Source organism: Balaenoptera borealis, assembly GCF_965194805.1.
Source record: "Balaenoptera borealis genome assembly, chromosome: 11".
Taxonomy (NCBI): Eukaryota; Metazoa; Chordata; class Mammalia; order Artiodactyla; family Balaenopteridae; genus Balaenoptera; species Balaenoptera borealis.
In genome coordinates, this window is record NC_138868.1 from 54996334 (window position 1) to 55017778 (window position 21445).

At 41.0% G+C, this 21445-nt stretch overlaps 2 protein-coding genes across 18 annotated transcripts in view; one reads left to right on the top strand and one right to left on the bottom strand.

Moving 5' to 3' along the window:
• THAP12 (THAP domain containing 12) overlaps positions 1 to 16659 on the bottom strand; it is a 100570-nt gene extending 83911 nt beyond the window's left edge. For 11 of the 16 annotated variants that reach the window (XR_014231579.1, XR_014231580.1, XR_014231581.1 and 8 more), the window contains exons 1-2: positions 16300 to 16658; positions 3311 to 3431 (exon numbers count right to left, since the gene is read on the bottom strand). Coding sequence is in view for 12 of the 16 variants with exons in the window: in XM_082342282.1 (XP_082198408.1) it covers positions 3311 to 3431; positions 16300 to 16388 (210 nt within the window). In the remaining 4 variants the exon portion in view is untranslated. Of the gene's footprint in view, positions 1 to 3310; positions 3432 to 16299 lie in introns of all 16 variants that reach the window. The other 5 variants (XM_082342287.1, XM_082342286.1, XM_082342289.1 and 2 more) reach the window with 1 other exon arrangement.
• Positions 16660 to 16944: 285 nt separating this feature from the next.
• Positions 16945 to 21445, top strand: part of GVQW3 (GVQW motif containing 3) — a 29933-nt gene continuing 25432 nt past the window's right edge. Inside the window, exon 1 of one of the 2 annotated variants that reach the window (XM_082342303.1) lies at positions 16945 to 17839. In XM_082342303.1, the coding sequence (XP_082198429.1) occupies positions 17375 to 17839 (465 nt within the window). In that variant the 5' untranslated portion in view covers positions 16945 to 17374. Of the gene's footprint in view, positions 18242 to 21445 lie in introns of those variants that run through there. The other variant, XM_082342302.1, reaches the window with a different exon arrangement.

Below are 21445 nucleotides of genomic sequence, written 5' to 3' on the forward strand. Positions count from 1 at the left end.
TGATTTCCCCAGTACTCCTTCAACTCCAATTCTAAAGTGTAGAGACTTGTAGAATGGATGATGTCAGTCCAGATCAGCTTATTATTTCTAACACTTTTTGCATTTGCCCTTCTGGCCATCTTACTACTATAAATGAAGGAACTGAATTGATGGTAGGCATAAAAAATAAAATGTATTTGCATTTAACATATATTTTTCTAATTCAATCTCCCAGCTACTTTTCTGTTCTTCCATGAGCCCACAAAACACAGCAGGCACAAAAGTTTCTCAAATAATCTATCCGCCTGTATGTTTTATAATAATTCTTCCTTCCTTTACCTGCTGTTCACTCCACTTTTGCTACTATTACTGAGAAGCATCAAGGCACCATGAAATAATATTGGACTAGGACCCAGGAGACCTAGGGGCTAGTCCAAATTCTACCAGTGACTCACTCTCAGACCCTGACTAAATCCTTTCCCTTTCTGGACTCAGTTTCCTCTTCTGAATAAAACTCAGGTACTGAATTAGATCAGTATTTCCCAAAATGAAGTTATTCACATACTAATGATCATAATGCTTGCCATTTCAGTTACACAACCATCTATACTTTTTCATAATCCACTCACTTTTTTAGTTAACATTATCTTAAGCAATAAAAACTATACAATAATGATTTGATGAGCTAGTTATATTTTTAACACATATTACAAAACTTCTAAAATAAAAATTGGTTCATGTGCCATCTGAAATCACTCATATACCACAAGTGATATACATAATCACACTTTTGCAAACACTGAACTAGGTATTTCTAAATTCCCTTCTAATTCTAACGTTCTTATCATTGAAGGATGACCATTCTCCATCTTAATTCCTCTTAGCCTAATCCAACCTGGCTAGAAGATGGATGCATACTTAGACGGTGACAGTCTTCCACAGCCAGACCAGAGGAGGTCAGGTAGGGACAAGAAGTTTATTGAGAGGTAGAGTAACAGATGAATAACTGCTACTACATTTCCCTAGCTAGTCCAAAGAAACAGTGCCTTTAATTTCTTCCCAAATTTGCACTGATAAAAACAAAATACACTTCAGTTTAAAAAGCTTTTGTGGGAGCAGTGATTGTTTCAAAGATGACTAATAAAGCGTATTCAAAGTATATGCCAAACAAAAATAACAATTCTTATGTTTTTGCACCCAAGGAAAGAAGGTTAGGAAAATATGATGGAAAAATATATAATTAAAGGGAACACACTATCTTAGGTTTCATCTGAAGAGTTGTTAAACACATTTGGGAAGAATTTCTATTTACAGTCAATATTTTCTAGTTCAATCCCCAAGCCTCATAGAAAACACAAAGAAGATAATCTATTTCTTAAGGATGTTCAGCTTCTAGTGTTGGGCCAAATATCCTGAGTCTACTACGGAGTTTGAATCAGGGATTGATTTTGGACACAATCAGTGAAGAGAACAAAAACTATACTATACCCTAAGTGTCTCATCTTTCCTACTTGGCAAACATCTCAAAAAGCAAAGATATCCACATACACAGTAAATTCTTGATATTTTACCAATTAAATAAAGAGAGGAGGGATAAAACATTGTAAAGACTTTAAAAATTCAAATAAAATTAATTTGCTACCAAGGAAAGATATTATAGACCAGAAAACAATATATGAATAAAAAACATGCAATTTTTTACATCTATTTATAAGTACACATGCCAATAAGGGTTATATTCAATTCATGTGCATGATAATTTTTATTCAGTATCAAGATTTAATCTTTAACTGCTGAATTAAGGTTTAAGCATAAAGTAATGATCTTACTCTAGCATCAAAGATAGTATCTGGCTTTCGTTGAACTAGCCACAAATGTTTACTGATGAGATCTTAAATGTCAAACTAATGAAGTCAAAACTCTTAAAACATCTGGGTATAAGTATTAGATAATCCAGATTTAACAGCAATATCTTCTACATGTGTAGAAAGAAAATGTCTCACATTTGCATTAATTGATCCAAGATTAAAGAATTATGTGGAAATTTAAAAAGCGAAAATAGTTCTGTTCTATGCTCTATGAACAAAAATATGAGTGAACTATATTTTATATTTCTCACATTAGTCTTATTGGAATTAACTAATTAAGAGACCATATTTATTAATAAAATAAAAATGTAAAAATGCATACGGCTTGCGTATTTAAAATAATTTGGGATATTTTTACTTAATGTCAAGAACATAAAGTTTGCCTTTTAAACATATGAAATCTCTTATTTTGATCATTATTACCCTCTTAACAAAGCAAGGCAAAAATATCCCTCAAATATTTGTGATTAAACTGTTGAACCGGAATTGGCTCACCTCCCAATGACTTCACAAGTATCTGCTTCAATTAATTTTGAGAAATAAAATAACCCAATCATTCTTTAGTTTTCTGATGCCTCTGCAAAATGTATCTGAAAAAAATATCAAAATAAATTGCTGCATAACAATATATAGTGTACCTTCAAATCAAGTTTATGTCTATCCCAATAACTGAGATGATACATGTTTTAATACCTAAACAAGAATATATTATTTGTTTAACAAAACTGTCTTCCTAACTAGTTTTTAAGTGTTTCAAGTCTGCTTCATTTCAATCAAATCTGTCCTATTTGTGCCTTTTATGAATCATAGCAATAACAGAATCACAGAGGGTTAAAAGTCTTAGACCTCAGGAATTATCTGATCTAATTTCTTCATTAGAAATTGGGGCTCAGAGAGGGGAAGTGACTTGGCCAAAATCACAGTTAACAGTAGCAAGGCTGAGAGAGTCAGGTTTTGATATGAAATTGCAAATTACTGACGGAAATGTTTTCTCACATTAATGGCATGATTTGCTTCCTGTTGTATCCAGCAAATAAAAATTAGGGTTGGTTCTAACAGTACGTACAAAACTTTGAAAACAAAGAGCTCTATTCCTTGATGAAGATTTCACTCATAAAAAAGCTCTAGAAAAGCTGATCCAAATAAAAATGCCAACTTTACTTTAAATATACACATTTATAATCATCTAAAATTTTCTGAAGGCTACAAAAGAAGTTTAAAAGTGGCTACCTCTGGTGAGTAGGAATGGGGCATCAGAAACAGAAGGGTTAAAAAAAAAACAGGTTTTTAAGAACAAAATTGATACTATTAAGCTCCAAATTTGTCTTCATCTTAAAAAATAAAAAAGTGGCAGGGTGTAAGGATACTCTCCAACATTAATATATAAAGATTTACATTCCAACCAAATAGTGAGTAAGTGAGAGAATACAAAACAAAAAAAAACAAGCCCTCTGGTTACTTACAGTTCTACAGATCATAGAAGTCTCAAAGTGTTTGGCACACAATCGATAATGTTTATTTAGTTGATCAGGTGTTTTATCTTCTAAGTCTGCTCTCCTACAATTCTCCACCCACTTCTGGCATCTATAAAAGTAAAACCAAAATACAATAATGGAATATGAGCTCAACACTTAAATTTCAGCATTCAGTTTTAAGGTAAATATCTATTATGGACAATGGATTCCTGCTCCCCTATAACCAAAGAACATAACATAATTTGGAGAAGCTGATTAATAACAAAATGAGAGCTGGAAGAAACCTTAGAAATCATTTAGTACATTCAATTAAAGACAAGGTTAAGAAGTAACTCACTCAGAGTCATGTACAAAATCAGCAGCAAAACTAGAACTTAAACCTGAATCTTTCAACTCCCAGGACATCCTAGCATCAGAGAAGACTCAATCATCAGCAGTACAAGCAAAAAACTGCACAACCGTGCTCGCTTCGGCAGCACATATACTAAAATTGGAACGATACAGAGAAGATTAGCATGGCCCCTGCGCAAGGATGACACGCAAATTCGTGAAGCGTTCCATAATTTTTAGATGTTTAAAAAAAAAACAAACAAAAAAAAAAAACTGCACAACCATGAGGCCAATGGCTTAACATTCCCCTCAGGATTTCAACTTAAACAAGCATATGAAAAGACACTGTCATTGTAGAAAATTATTAAGTATTTGTTCCATAAATAACTAGAGTTGATTATGGAAGCATGACGGCTGTATTCATTTGCTTTATTATAAACATGATTGTATACAATGATGTACAAACTAGATTGCAAGCTCCATGAATGCAGGGATTGTGTCTACACAATCTAGTACACAGACAATGTTAAAGATAGTGAATGAGACAAAAGTCCATGTCCTCTTGATGCTTAAATATCTGCAAAAAACCATCATCATCATCATCATCTTCTTCTTCTTCATCATCATGCTTATTCTTCATCATCATCATCAGCATCATCATCACAATGCTTATTAAGCACTTATTAAGAGCCAGACACTATTCTAAATTGTTTCCAAAGGGGAAAGAAATGTTTTATGTACCTAAAAGGGCAAAAATAAGCTCTACTGGTAGAAATTTCAGGAAAACAAAATTGAATATAAGTTGATTAAAGAAAACAAAGGGAGTACTATTATTATTATTCCCCTTGTGCAGATGAAGAAACAAAGGCACAGAAATGTTAAGTAATTTGTTAAAGGTTACAACTAGATCTTTCCTTCATTCTTCAAGCTTCTAAGAATAAAAGTCCGCCATCAATATACAGTGTCACAAACTTGAAAACATATTTATTTTATAATTACATCACAGTATATTTTCTTATGTCTTAACATTACAAATTCACCCCTAAACACACACAACACTCTGATACTTAATTCGCTCCACTCTCAATATGTAAAACCATGGTGAAATGTTGATTACCTAACCTAAACTAAAACCACACCTAAATTGTTCAGCATCTCATTTGACCAAGAAGTAATACTATACACAGTAATGATGCCTAAGATGTCCATATTTTAATCAAAGTTTTACACAGCTGTACAATATGATTATAAATATTTCATGTTTCAACATCTAAATTATTTGATATAAAAACTCTCACCATAAAATAATTTGTCATATTGCTAGAGTTAAGTTTGTTTTTTAATTCTTAAATCTCTGAAGACCTTCCACACAGAACACTACTGTCTGTATTATTTCTGAACTAAGTTGAAATAGCTTTCTGGTAAAAAGAACACTCAGATTCAATCAAGAAAGGTTGAGCATCACTTTGTTATAAAGCAGAAACTAACACACCATTGTAAAGCAATTATACTCCAATAAAGATACTTAAAAAAAAAGAGAAAGGTTGAGCAGAGAGGCCAATTAACTACACCTACGTGTCCATATCAAATACCTAGAAATAAACCTAGTGAAAGATGTGTAAGACCTCTAACAGAAAAAATTTTTTAAATAGCTTAAATAAATGGAGGGATATACAAGTTCATGGATTGGTACACTGAATCCTGAAGATCCTGGACTTCCCTGGTGGCGCAGTGGTTAAGAATCCACCTGCCAATGCAGGGGACACGGGCTCGATCCCTGGTCCAGGAAGATCCCACATGTCGTGGAGCAACTAAGCCTGTGCACCACAACTACTGAGCCCTCATGCTACAACTACTGAAGCCCACACACCTAGAGCCCGTGTTCCACAAGAGAAGTCACCAATGAGAAGCCGGCGCACCGCAACGAAGAGTAGCCCCCACTTGCCGCAACTACAGAAAGCCCGCATGCAGCAATGAAGACCCAAAGCAGCCAAAAAAAAAAAAAAAAAGTATCAATTCTCCTCAAAATGATTTACTGATTTAATACGATCACAACAAGTTCTTTTGTGCATGTCTCTCTGTGTGTGTGAGAGTCAAAGAGAGAGAGACAGAGAGAGATAGAGAGAAATGACAAAGATCATTCTAAAACTTTACACAGAAATTCAAAGGACCAAGCATAGTCAAGACAATCTTGGGGGGAAAAAAGTTGAAAGACTTATACTACCAGACAGTAAGACTTATTATAAAGGTTATTAAGACAGTGTGGTATTGGCACAAGGATAAAACAATGGGACAAAATCGAGAGCTGTGGATGCTTAAGACAAAGGTAACATTGCACAGCAGTGAAGTCAAATTTTTTCAACAGTGCTGAATGGGATATCCATATGAAAAAAAATGAATCTTGACCTGTATTTTTACACCATTTACAAAAAAATTAATTCCAAGTGAATTGTAGATCTAAATATGAAAGAAAGGTAAAACAAAGTTTCTAAAAGATAACACAGTAGACCACCTTCATCACCTTGGCACAAAGATCTCTTAAAAAGGCAACAGAAAACATAAACTCTAGAGGAAAAGATGAATACGTTAGGCTACTTTAGAGTTAACTTTTCTTCATTAAAAGAAGTCACTTAAGAGTGAAACGGCAACCCACAAAATGGAATAAGGTATCTGCAATACATAGATCCAACAACGAACTCATATCCAAAATATATATGAAAAACTCCTACAAATAAATCAAGCAACCCAATATAAAAATGGGCAAGAGACTTGAACAGGCAATTAACAATAAAAGCTGGCCAATACACATGAAAAAAATGCTCAGTAAAAAAAAAAAATAATAATAGGACTTCCCTGGTGGAGTGGTGGTTAAGAATCCGCCTGCCAATGCAGGAGACACAGGTTCAAGCCCTGGTCAGGGAAGATCCCACATGCTGCGGAGCAACTAAGTCCATGCGCCACAACTACTGAGCCTGCGCTCTAGAGCCTGCGAGCCACAACTACTGAACCCACGTGCCACAACTACTGAAGCCCGTGTGCCTAGAGCCCATGCTCCGCAACAAGAGAAGCCACCGCAATGAGAAGCCCCTGCTCGCCGCAACTAAAGAAAGCCCGCATGCAGCAATGAAGACCCAACACAGCCAAAAATAAAATATAAATAAATTTTTAAAAAATAATAAACAATTTTTTAAAAAGCTCAATCTCATTAGTCATGAGGAAAATACTAATTAAAACTGTAAATATTACTACATACTCATATGAATGACTATGATATAAAAGAAATAATACCAAATGTTGATGAGAAGGTGAAACAACTTGGCCGATCAAGGGTGGAAAGGATAAACTGTGGTATACTATTATATATAGACTACTATGGCAATGGGAATGAATGAACTAGCTAGATCTCACAAACATAATGTTGAGCACAATAAGCCAGGAGTACATACTATGTGATTCCTTTCATATTAAGTTCAAGAGTAGGCAAAACTCATCTATGGTGATTGTGTAGAAAAAGAGTTAACACAGCAGGCCTGAGACTGCTATCCTCAGAAAGGCTTGTTTTTAAGGCTGGTCTTTTGGCTGATGTCTGGGAACTTGGCTGGTAAACAGTTTCCTACACTGACATAAAACTTCTTCTAACTGATAAGGTGACTTATGGTGCCTAGACTGTGCAAACAGTATGACTTTTAATGAGCACCTGCCTTCCTTCTGGGAGTCTGGAATTTTAGCATATGCTAAGCAGAGTGTGTCTAAATGACCAGACCTCAATAAAAACTTTGGGCACTGGGTCTCTAATGGGCTTCTCTGGGCAGAAACATGGCACACATGTTGCATTTTCATTGGTGGGGAAAGTGGGATCTGAGTGACCCCTCGTGGGAGGGAGAGAGCATAAGGAAGTCTATACATGGATCCTTCCATACTCTACCTGTGTCTTTTTCCTCTCATGATCCAGATGTGTGTTCTTACTACATTGCTGTAATAAATCTTAGCTGTGAGTACAATTAAACACTGAGTTCCATGAGTCCTGGTAAATCTCTGGATATGGGGGTGGCTTGGAGACTCCCAAAACGGTAATGATAGTGAGAACAGTGGATACATTTGGGGAGAGGTAATGACTAGGAGTGGGCACAAAGGAGGCTTCTGAGGTGCTGGTTAATGTTCTATATCTCAAATGTGACCTGGGTATATTCATTTTGTAAAAATTCATCAAGTTTTAGACTACCATTTTTGCACTTTTTCCTATGTATGTCATATACCAATAAAACAGCTCCCCATCACTCTTCCCCTTCTCCTCAATAACCAACTAATCTAATGTGTGTGAAGTCAAACAGTGTCTACTACGGGGGAGAGTAGGATAATGACTGAAAGGGCCACAGGGGAGAGGAAGTTTGGGATGTTAGTAATATTCCATTTTTTTAAAATCTGGGTAAAAGTTTCATGGACATGTTACTCTGAAAATCTAACAAGCCATACACTTATGATTTGTGATCTTCTGTATATATATGTTTTACATCAATAAGTTATAAAAATTACATAAAACCACAAGCCTTTTTTACATGCATACATGTATTTGTTTTGTTTTGTTTTTTTAGTAGTAGTTATGAGACTTGTGGCTAGATCTTGGGTTTTTTTTTTTCATACATGTATTTGTGTATGTGTTAAGATGTATACACACACTTATACAGTTATCTCTCAATTATTTTTTTTAACCAATGTCTTCCCTGTCCTAGCTCTCCCTGTCGCTGTTCTGTGCCCTGTACTTCAGATTCTGCAGCCTTTTTTTTTTCCCTTGGCAGAGTGGAATGACTCCCCAAATCCATCTACTTCCAAACTAGTCTTACCTTTCTCTCACCCCTTCTCCAAGTGTAAAATGTTTTAAAAAGCCAATTTGAGAATATCTTTCCCTGCTTAAGATCCTTTAGTGACTTCCCGTTACCCTTAGGATAAAGAACCAACTCCTCACATGTCTTATAAGATTCTGCACAACCTAGATCTTGTCGACCTTTCCCTCTTCATATCGCACCCACCATTGCACTCTGCCCCCTCACATGCCTTACTTCAGTTTCATGAATGCATTGTGATCCCTTTTATCCTAGAGCTGTTCCCCATGCTGTTTATTCAACCTAGAATCCTCTTCATTGCCTTTTTTCATTTCCTTTGCACAGGAAAGCCTTTGCAAACATCAGCCGTCAGATCTAGCTCAAACGTCTCTTATTGAGGAAAACTTTTCAGATTTGAAGAGTATGTACCCACACACACACACCCAGATAGGTAAAACTCCTCTACCTCTCTGTACAGTAGTCTCCCCCTTATCCGTGGGGGATATATTCCAAGACCCTCAGGGGACGCCTGAAACCACGTATAGTACTGAACCCTATATATACTGTTTTTCCAATACTAAATGGTGGGTAGTGTATACAGTGTGGATGTGCTGGACGAAGGGATGATTCACATTCTGGGCAGGACAGAGTAGGATGGTGCAAGATTTCGTCATGGCTACCCGGGACAGCTAAAAGTTATGAATTTCATCCTGCCAAATCCAATGGTCACTTTCTCTCCTCAACTTAATCACTCTTTCAGTACTATTCAACCATCATTAACCACTCCTTTTTAAGTTTTGTTTGTAATTTTTTCCTTCAATGGTCTTCAACTTATACAGAATTTCCAAACCATATTCCAAGGAACACTAGTCAAAGAATTGTTCCAAAAAAAAAAAAAGAAGGTTTCACGGTCAAATAAGTTTGGATAATATTACATACTTTATCCTACATTTGGGGTTTTAGATATTCCTGTAGGACCTTGAATAAGTTAGCTAACCTCTCTGTGTCTGCTTTGCTCATCTGAAAGTGTTCCCAGTGAATTTAAGCTTCTTGCCTCCTCGCAAAAGAATGTGGAGATGATGTGATAGGTAAGTAGATTTACTGGACTTCCATGGTGGTGCAGTGGTTAAGAACCCGCCTGCCAATGCAGGGGACACGGGTTCGAGCCCTGGTCTGGGAAGATCCCACATGCCGCGAAGCAACTAAGTCCATGCGCCACAACTACTGAGCTTGTGCTTTACAGCCCTGCGAGCCACAACTACTGAAGCCCGCGTGCCTAGAGCCCATGCTCCACAACAAGAGAAGTCACTGCAATGAGAAGCCCACGCACCACAACAAAGAGTAGCCCCCGCTCGCCGCAACTAGAGAAAAGCCTGTTTGCAACAACAAAAGACCCAATGCAGCCAAAAATAAATAACTAAATAAATTTTTTAAAAGAAGTGGATTTATTTAGAGAGAAACACACTCTACAGTGTGGGCCATCTCAGGAAGCGAGAGGCCTTGGGAAACACACTCCACAGACAGAGTGTGGGCCATCTCAGAAGGCAAGAGAGCCTCAAAATATGGCATGGTTAGTTTTTATGGGCTGGGTAATTTCAGAGGCTAATAAGTGGGAGGATTATTCCAACTATTTGGGGGGGTGGGGAGGGGGCTGGGATTTCCAGAAATTGGGCCACCTCCCACTTTTTGGCCTTTTATGGTTGGCCTCAGAACTGTCATGGCGCTGGTGGGTGTGTCATTTAGCTAATGTATTACAATGAGCATATAATGAGGCTCAAGGTCTACTGGAAGTCGAATCCTCTGCCATCTTGGATCTAGTTGGTTCTAACCAGTTTTTGTCATGTCCTATGGCTAGCTGGTTCTAACCAGTTTTTGTCATGTCCTATGGTTATGTCATTCTTTTAAAGGTTGTGCTCTGCCCCTTTCCCTCCTGTTTCAAACTATCTCAAAATTTATTGCAAGGGTTAATTGAAATAGTGTACATAAAACACATAGAATAGTGCCTGGCACACAGAATAAAGTATTCTCTAAGTATTATTGTTATTATTACAACTCACAGCATTGTTTGGAGGATTAAATGAGAGCATATGAAAGTACTTTAAGACTGTACCTTACAGAAGTGATTCTCAAACTTTGTAGTCTCAGGATCCCTTTACCTCTTAAATTATTAACTATCTAAAAAACTTTTGTTTATGTGCATTTTATCTAACAATGTTCATGATTACAGAAACTAAAACTTAGAAATTTAAAAAATATTAATTCATTAAAAATAGCAATCCCATTACATGTTAACATAGATAACATTTTTAAAAAATAACTATTTTTCCAAAACAAAAAACATTTAGTGAAAAGAATGGCACTGTTCACCATCTTTGCAAATCTCTTTAATGTCTAACTTAACAGAAGATACCTAGGTTCTCACATCTGCTTTTGTATTTAATCTGCTGCCATATGTTGTTCTGGTTGACTTCAACCAAAGACAATGACTCCTCAATGACATGCAGTTTAAAAGGTTATTACAATATTCCTCTGTTTCCCATATAATTGTGGATGTTCTTTGATAGGGCACTGGAAGTCCACAAGCGGTGGTTTCTTAAAGATTAGCTGCAATGTGGAATCTGAAACCAGACGAATGAGCCTTTTCACACTGTTTCATTAAAATCCATTAGTCTAACTTGCACTTTGAATAGAACTTTTATCCATGCATGTCTTTGTAAAATCATGAATTTATCAGTTTGAGTTAGGCAGACCATCGGAATGGTAACACATTTCATTATACAATATATTAAAAGTCACATTTATCAATATCACCACAGATTGCATCAGAAAAGTCTAAATATTAGAGAGCTGTCAAGCTCAAAGTGATGAATATAAATTTTCCAAAATTCTAATTTTTCCTTGAATGCTTGGCTGTCAGTTGCTTTCCTTGAAGTGGCAGGCTTATTTTGTTCATTTCCAAGAAAATCTCTACCAAACACCTGCATCTGAATAATCATACTTAGAAAATTTTATAGAACACAAAATATAATTTATCTGAGCAGTGATTTCATGTTACGTAGCCCCTAAAAAACTCTACTGTACACTCCTGAGAGAATGAGCATGAAAAAAGCAAATAATATCAGTGTTATTATGAAGTAGTTTTTACCTGTAGACTCCTTGAAAGGGTCTTGGAGACCCTCACAAGTGCCTGGGAAACCACCGTTTTACATTTTACATCTTAGAGTACATCAACTCTCAATTAACTTTGATTAAATTACCAGAGAAACTTGGAAAAGACCTCACTACCTCAGGGATGAGTCAGTACTAACTGCCTGAGGAGGAAGAAGAGCCCTTCAGCTGCCCAACTCTCTCTAATAATAAGAGCAATTCATTAGCTCTACCTTTACCTGGTCTGGGGATGAGTTCCACTGTGACCCGCCCCCAGGTTCCTGCCAAGCTTGGGCATTAGTCAAGCCATCCTGGGGCAATCATGATTTAGGCATTTTTTTTTAAAACTTTAACTTTAGGTAATCTATCTCCCTGCCACTGCCCTAAGGTGAGTTGATTCTATTATTTTATATTTTTTAAAAAGTACATTAATGCCACTTTTTCTAAACCAATATGAGATATTAGGGTATGAAATTCCACATAGTGCCGTTTATTGATTACACTCTTGACTTTTAAGTTACCTCTAAATAGCTGTTTCTAAAAGTGTGCAAGGCATTTATAAATATGATGAAATGGGAAATGTACTATTTAATAGCATTAAATATACTTATCTTTATTGTTAGTTAACAATGTGAGTTAACTTTTGAATAATAGGTAGGGCGGCAATGTCACCTTTCATCAACCCTCCCTACAACCCATTTACAGAAAAAAAAAAAAAACTAGTTATAATCACTAACCCTAAGAATACTGTTATTAATTCAATAAACAACTCTGGAAACTACTGTACTCCTTTATTATAATTAACTCTGGGCACAGTGGAAAAAAACTGTCAAATTCAGTAGAATTTGAAATCCTATAGTATTGACCTTTGGTTCAGAAAAAAGTTAAGACCTTTAATACATTGTTAAGTAAAATAAGCCAGACACAAAAGGACTATTATTGTATGATGCCACTCATAGTATGAGTAAAAAGTACCTAAAACAGACAAATTCATGGAGACTGAAAAGTTGACTGGGATATGAGGAGTTATTGCTTAATGGTTAGTTTTTGCTCAGGGTAATGAAAAAGCTGTGGAAATAGATAGTGGTGATGATTGCAGAACATAGTGAATGTAACTAATGCCACTGAATTATACACTCAAAAATGGTTTTTAAAAAATGGTTAAAATGGCAAATTTTATGTTATACTACTGCCATTTTATATAAGGGACTTGAGCATCCATGGATTTTGGTATCCACGGGGGGGGGGGGGGGGACCTGGAATTAATCCCCTGCAGATACCAAGGGACGACAGTATATTTTTATCAAAAAATTTAAAAATTAATAATGGTAACATACCAAAAGCCACTGAATTGAACACTTTAAATGGGTGAATTGTATGGTATGTGAATATCTCAATAAAGATTTTTTTTAAATAAATTTACTTATTTTATTTATTTATTTTAGGCTGCATTGATTTATTTTAGGCTGCATTATTTATTTTAGGCTGCATTGCTGGGCACGGGCTTTCTCTAGTTGCAGAGTCGGGGCTACTCTTCGTTGCGGTGCACGGGCTTCTCATTGTGGTGGCTTCTCTTGTTGCGGAGCATGGGCTCTAGGTGTGGGCTTCAGTAGTTGTGGCTCGCGGGCTCAGTAGTTGTGGCTCACGGGATTAGTTGCTTCGCGGCATGTGGGATCTTCCCTGACCAGGGCTCGAACCCGTGTCCCCTGCATTGGCAGGCGGATTCTTAACCACTGTGCCACCAGGGAAGCCCAATAAAGATTTTTTTTAAAAAAATTAAGAGAAGTTCATAATTTGGTCTTGAAATACTCAAGGGGCTCTTACATAAAAAGGGCACCGGGGACCTCCTTGGCGGTCCAGTGGTTAAGACTCCACACTTCCACTCTAGGGGGCACGGGTTTGATCCCTAGTTGGGGAACTAAGATCCCGCATGCTGCACGGCGAGGCCAAAAATAAATAAAATAAAATAAAATAATAAAATTTAAAAATAAAATAAAACAGGGAACAGCTTTGTTCATTGTCACCCTAAGAACAAAACTAGGACCCCCCAAGCATAAATTATAGCGAGGCACATTTCCACTCAATAAAAGGAAGAAACAATAGCCAATGCTGTCCAGAATCCTCAAGTATCCCCTCACAAAGCAGAGAAACTGGCACTGGAGGTGTTTTAGCAAAGGCTCACCTGTCAGAAATGCACAGGATCCCTAGAGGGTCCATAAAAAATTTGATATGAAATTGTGTCGATCTCTTTTCTCAACGGTCCTTACATTAGATTCCCAAAGGGAACAGAGACCCAAAAAAGGTTTAAAAGCCACTATTCTTGAGGGAATTCTGACACTTCAAAGGATACTGCACTAGATCTAAAAACTCCTTCCAAATCTGAGACTGTAAGCCCCTAAAGGACATACTCCCTGACTAAGAAGTATAATGAAAAGAGTATTCACTATCTATGAACATGAACAACCTGTGGTCCAGAATTGACTAGTGGTGCCCTCATTATGCAAGTGAAATATACTCCCAATTTGGCTCAAAGGAAGATAATGCTGAATGGAGTGAGGCTCAGTCAGATTAAGATGCTCCTCTTCTCTGCTCCCACAGAACCCAACAGCTATTCCTCCTCACTCTCTTGAGCTAGTTCCTCATCTCCCTGAACTTTAAACACTAGGAACACCCCAGGGCTCAATCCTCATACCTACTCTGCTTTATTTACCTGGTTCCACGGTTTTAAATACCCTCTATAAATTGAGAACACCCATATTTACAATCTCCAGTCTGGAAGTCTCTAAATTCCTGACTTGTATATCTTTTTATGGTTTTAGCTCTTAAATATTTAGATCATTGATCTAAATATGGACCATTTTGAGTTCACTGATGTATATAGTATGAAGACATCTATTCTTGAATGTCTATCAGGCCTCTCAAACTTCACATGTCCTAAACCAAACTTTTAACATTCCTCCATCAAATCTGCTCCTCCCTGTCTTCCACAGCTCAATAAAGGCTCAGATTAAAAATCTTAGAGTCATTCTTGACTTCAGTTTTTCTCTTACAACCTACATCTACACCATTAACAAATCCTGTTGGTTTCACCTTCCAAAATATATCTCAAATGCAACTACTTACCACCTCCTCCTCTATTAACCTGGATTATCGCAATTGCCTTTAACTGGCCTTTCTGTTCTCACCTCTGCCTCCCTACTATGTATTTAACAAGTACCCAATGATCCTGTTTAAAGTATATGGTCTCTCCCCTCTAAACCCTTCCACGACTTCCTATTTCACTCAGTATAAATACCATAGTGCTTTCCACTGCTTACAATGGCCTACACAATTTGCCCCTACCACATACACACACACACATTTTTCTGGTCTCATCCTTTCTTCTCCCTCCTTCCTTAAACCAGCTTTAGCAGTCCAACCAGACTTCTGGTTGTACCTCTAACAAGCATGCCCTGCCTGTGCATTTACTGTTTCCAGAGACTGAAATGCTCTTCCCCTAGATACCTCCATGGCTGACCCCCTTACCTACTTCTGGTCTTTGCTCAAATACACCCTCTTAGTGAAACCTTCTCTGATAATCCTATTTAAAATAGCAATCGTGCCTCCCCTGCTACTCCTATTCCCCTACCCTACCCCCCGTCAAACACCTGCTTTTTCTCCATAGTATTTATCACCATCTGACACAAGGTATATTTATTTATTTCCCCCCACTAGAACGTAAACTCCATGAGAGCAAGGACTTCGATTTATTCATCTGTACCCTCCCAGTGCTCAGAATAATGCCTAGTACCTAGTAGGCCTTCCATAGATATTTGCAGAACTAATAAACAGCATACTATATTATAATCGCCTGCTTACACATCTGCCTCCTTAATGGACTGTAAGCTTTCTGCAGGCAGCAACGCTACCTCGTTCACTGTGAATTTCCGGTACCTCTAATGTTAGTGCCCTAGCACACAGTAGGTGTTGATCTGAAATGAATGAATCAACAAGGGATGCCAAGGAAAAAATCCTCAGCCTTTCAAACACAGCCCCTACTCTACCACTCTCTAAATACAAGTCAGAGCGTGTGGGTTACCTCAGAGAAGAGGTTTCAATACCAACTCCCATGCCCTCTCGCGTACCCCGCCCCCGCCCCCCCCCCGGTTATCCCCACATTAACCAAGTGAGATAATGAGTAACGGTCAGAGCCAAAATCCGAACCATGAACAAGTCCGAAGAAGGGAATAGTTGTGACCTGACTTGAGATCAAAGGTGGCCGGACTCCAAAAAGAAACACTGTCCCGGGGGTAGAAGGGCCCCGGGGACCACAACCATAGAATCCAAGTCCCTCTTTTGACAGCTGGGGAAACTAAAGCCCAGAGAGGACAGAGACTTGTCCGAGGTCACAGGAGCTAATCAGGGCGAGAACCCCCCTTACCCCGCCCGCGCCGCCCCAGTTGCCTCTAATTTCGGGTGGAGCCCTACGCGCCGAGCCCCCGCGGGCGCACGTGCTCCAAGGCCCTCGAGTGCCAGCCAGCCCACGGCTAGAGGCCCGCTCCCCACCTCGGGGCCGGGCTGGGGTCGACAATTGTGCTCCCCCCATGCCCCTCTTAGCCCCGGCGCCTGCCCGGGGCCAGCGGTTGGCAGCGTGCATCGCGGAGGAGGGCCCGGGCTGCCAGCTCCGCGCCCACCGCTCACCTGGCTGGATCCCGCGGGAACCTGAAAAAGGCCAGGTCCGACTGCGTGCTCTTCCGCGTGCAGTTGGGGGCCGCGCAGAAGTTCGGCATCGTCGTCTGCCCGCCGGCCGGCCCAGCCCTCCCCTCCCCGCCTCCTCAGGGCAGCCCGCCCGCCCGTCGGGGCCGGGGAGGGGAGCCAGGCCGGCCGGCCGGCTCGTTAGGGCCGGCGCGCCGGGGGGAGGGGCGGGCGGGAGAGAAGCCGCGAGGGGCAGGAGGGGCGCCGCGGTCCGAGGCCGGGCTGGGGATGCGGCTCCACAGTGCTGTGAGCGGCCGGGAGGATTTACCGCCGCCGCCGCCGCTGGTGCACCTCCCGCCCGCCCGGGACGCTGCCGCCTCCTTCCCACAATGCACCCTGGCGCCCGGGGGTGCCCTCTCTTCCCTCAGCCTTCCTCCCCCGCCCCCTCCTTTCCGCCGACTTCTCCGCGGGCGGGCACGCGCAAGGAAGCGCGCCTGCTCGGGCGTGGCGAGGCGGAGGCGGAGGCGGGGCCTGGCCCAGGCTGCCGCAGTGCGCCTGCGCACGGCCTACCCCGAGAGTGGAGGGAATGGCGCGTGCGGGCGTGTCTCCCCGGACTCTAGAACGTCGGATCCCGGGGCAGGTCCGGTAGGTTTGGCGTGCGCGGGTTTCTGCAGATCTGGGGCGAGCTTGCACGTTACATCACCGGTGCATCGCTTCTTGCTTGCTTAAATTAACACCACATAGGCTTTTATTGCGGAAATCGCCATAGACTCTTAAGGGCCGCGGAACGGGACGGCCTTCGTAACTGGTTTGCACACCCCCAGCAGATCTCCGTGCCGCGGAGTTGGACGCAGACGTGGGTTGTAGGAGCTTTCATTTTCCCCAGCTTTACAGCTACTCTTTGGCCCCGTTAGCTTCTAGATTGGAAGCCGAGGGGCTGAAACTCAGAAAAGCAATTACTCTCCCCTGATGAGGCAAGAATAGCGACATGATTCCACCTGCAGCCCTATAGAGATTGGTCCCTCTGTCTTCCCCTCACAGTCGTGGCCTTTTAACGTTCCTGTGTTATTTGAGTGCCAAAATGAGTGACCGATATCTAGAACAAAGGATTAGTATCAAATTCTGCGTGAAATTGAACAAGTCTGCAAGTGAAACCCACCATCTTTTAAAAGAAGCTTATGGGAATGAAGTCATGTCAAGGGCCAGAGTTTTCGACTGGCACAAAAGGTTTAAAGAAGGGCGGGAAGACATTCGAGATGATGCCCGAAGTGGTCGTCCAGTCACCCACCGGACGGATGAAAATATCCAGAAGGTCAAGGACTTGGTTTGTTCGAATAGGCAGTTAACTGTGAGGATGATGGCTGAAGAGTTAAATTTAGATAAAGAAACCGTTAGGCTCATTCTGAAAGAAAACTTGAATATGAGGAAGGTATCTGCAAAAGTTATATCGGGTATTTTGAAGGATGAGCCTCAACCTCGAAAACTTGACTTTCGGTCTGATCATTCAAAGGAAACTAGGAAAAATAGCTCATGTGTGAGGGAAAAAGTAACAAGTTCTGAACCATGGAGTCATCTCCAGGGCGAAGCTGGTGGGGAAATGCCTCTGCCTGTATCCCATCCCAAAATCCATCCTTCCAGCTAGCTGCTGCAGACTTCATCTTCAGCGAGCCTTCCCAGCAGGGCGGCTCAGGCACCGTGGTGAAAGGAATCTGGGGTAGCTGAACCCAAACTAGAAAGCTGCCTCACGGTGGTTAGGCACCTTCATTTGCTGCTCATCTATTTTCAGCTTCTTTAGGACTCCTCTCTACATGTCATGGCCCTGCTACTTACTCTTTGCTGGACTCTTGGGCCATCTTCCTTGCTGTTCTCCACAACTTTGAAGAACTGTTGGCTGTTGACTTCTGGTACTTGCTTGTGCTTGATTTTTCTTTTTTCTTTTTTTTTTTTCCTTAAGTTTTTTCTTCACTGTCCAGACCTTAGCTTGTTGTGGCTGTCCTCTTCCTTTGTTCTCAGTATTCTGCCTCAGGGGATCATACAAATGAAAAGTGGGAGCAGGACCTCTTGGAGTCTCTCTCTCTGTGCCCAGGGAGGCATACTCTGCTGGGAGGACCCCAAAAGAAGGCCTACAGTTCCAGCCTGCTTCACAGTCAGGGCCTGAGGTATGGTACAGAAGGCAGTGGCATACTGACATACTGAGCAATGCTAAGGGCCGATCCCTCCCAAATGACTCAGTGGGAGCCCCTCAGAACTCAGGGGTTGGCCACCCATCCTGACCTTCTCACAGACCTACCCCTCACAGAAGTCCTGGGTTTGTTTCATTCTAGTCTTGTGCTTTGGAACCCCGCCCCCCCTCATTTGGGTGTATCCCCTCTGATGGAGGAGGAGGATCTGGTCCTGGAAAATAGAAACCAGGGCACTCAGGTCCAGGCTGTGATATGTGAGGAGGAAGACAAGGTGACACTCTAGACCTTGAATTAAGGGAGTCTGCTGCCTACGTGCTGATTCCCACACAGCAGCCTGTTTTTAGTAACTAATATCAAACTTGTCAGGTGTTTTTTTTGAGCACCTGCAGTGTTTGGAACGCTGCTGAGCACTGACAGTGTGACATTATGAAATAAGATCACCAAGGGCTGGGTGGACTCCATGGATAAGGTGGTTCCTGGGCTGGATCCGTAAGGAAGGATGAGACAAGGAGGCTAGGAAATTAGAGCCTGCTTCCCAGGCAGGTGGAACAGCATGAGGCTCCGAACCTCCATCAGTAGGAAAATGAGGGCACTGTTGGCTGAAATAGCAAAGTCCAAAGAGGAAGATAATGGTGTTATACAGAAGATAAATAATTTGGGATGATTTGCTTCCTCCCTCCGCCCCCAACTCTATGCTAGTAGTTTATAAATTGCTTCCCCCGAGTCTGTGGATAGGTTTATAATAGCCTACTTATTTGATTATCTAATTTTCTCATCAAACCCTCAAAAAAGCAGTCCTTCCTAGTTTAGACTCCTTTATCTCTTTCTGGCTCTCTGCCAGGGTTTATGGAATGGAACTTTTCCCAATTGGGTTCCAAGTAATACCACATAGACTGGAAACATCTCAGAACGCCTGGTGGAGGAGTGTGTGTGTGTGTGTGTGTGTGTGTGTGTGTTGGGTGGGGGAAATGATTAGCAACAGCATTTCACAGGATTGGCCAATGTCTATGTTTTAACCCAAGGATTTTTACATTCCTATTATTTAACTGGTAAGTTAGTAAACAGTATTGGTTGATAGTAGAGGCCCAACATTTATTCAACACAGCTGTTTTTAGTTCTTTTCACTATCACCTTCAAAAAATAACATGTTTCCCACTAATACCTGTCAGCTTTGAGGCACTCTGAAACTTAGACCTTATCTCACAAATAAAAGATATTGTTCAGGAAAGTTCTCAAACCAAGCAACAGCTCACAAACGTCTGCCTACTTAGCAATTTCTAAACATTCCATCTCAGGATCATTACATCTTCCTGCATCGGATAAGGCCCTGGGCTCCCCATGAGGCCTTTGCAACAGGGACAATGCACTTCTGGAAGAAAGCCGCCACAGCTGGCAACTTGGTGACTGAACCAATATTAATCCTTGCTCAGCCCAGGGGGTAATTGTTGCAGAATTGTATGCCCCTATGCCCAGGCCAGGTTCCCACAACAGTACCTACAGGCATTATTTCCAATCTGTGATAACACAGAGGTCCTGAGAGAACTTATTTCTAGATTTATTCCCGTCCTGTAAACAGGGCTGGAGTGACCCTGCCAAAGATGCTGGACCAAGACCATGTTGGAGAGTAGGGTACTGGAAGCCATGTTGTCCCAGACAGGGTTTGGACACAAAGCAACCAGAAGCAGGTAATCAGGAGGGTGAATTCAAATTGTTACAAGTAGCTGTAATGAAAAGGACTTAACTTATTACCTTAGATCATGTCCTGGGCGGTAGTCAGGTTGAACTGCACTACCTGAACCCACTGCCCATTTGCAAGGCTTCTCAGAAAATATTCAATAAGATGATAATAAACCCTAGGAAGCCTCAAGTTTGGAGGGAAGTAAAAATATTCATGCAGAGCAAACCATTCACACATGGCTGCTCAGAATCTCTACACACCAGTTTAGAGCATAATCTCAAAAGAGTGTCCTCAGACAAGAGAGTTCTCATGTAACAGTACCCCTTATGTGTCTACCCGCCAAATCTGTTTTATTTCTGACATGAATTTTGCCCGGCCTGCACCTTGCTGCCTAGGCCTCTTGAGATTTTTGATCCTGTAATCTCAGGGTTCCACCCATCATGCCCTAGGCCCTTGTCCTTGACTTTTCTCAGATACCGCTCAGTTTATTCTCCAGTTTGCTCTTGCTCTTCTGTTTCCCTGGGCTTTGTTTTCTGGTTCTGGACCACACCCTCCAATAGCTGCTTTTGGCCACTTTGGTGTGCTGTCCTTGAATTCCCCTTTTGGTCATGGTTTTCCACTCAACTGCAACTTTTCTCTCTTCTGATTTTTATATCCCTCTTCCACGTCCCCACTTCAGCCCTATAGTCTTTTGTTTTTTTTGTTTTTTGGGGGTTTTTTTGGCAGTGCCACGCAGCTTGTGGGATCTTAGTTCCCCAACTAGGGACTGAACCCGGGCCTTCAGCAGTGAGAGCACAGAGCCCTAACCACTGGACCGCCAGGGAATTCCCAGCCCTATAGTCTTGAGTAAAGAAATTGCTCCATCCCTGGCCCCAGATTGCCTTCATATATAAGGGGCACACTGGGAAGGAACAAAAAAGCTCCCTCTCACCCTTAGCCACCAGGGGTTCCACTCCCCAGAGGCAACAGTATTACCAGTTTCTTGAGGCAATTTGGTTACCTCTAGTACTCAGGAGTTATGAAAGTTTTTCAGAGATATAATATGCAAATCGCACTCTCCCAGCAACTCTTATTTTCCCTGGCAGGAGAAGCTCCATCTAACCATAAGAGATGAAGCCTGGCTCTCTGTAGGATGTCAGGAAGAGAGCTGGCCATCTGCAAACCTTGACCATAATTCTCAAGCTAAACACACAGTCAAGGAATCTCTCTGGGTTTCAGGCTGACCTTCCCCTTCCCCACTCTGGTTCAAAATCCACATGGAATGGTATACACTACAGCTGGAAGTCTGGGA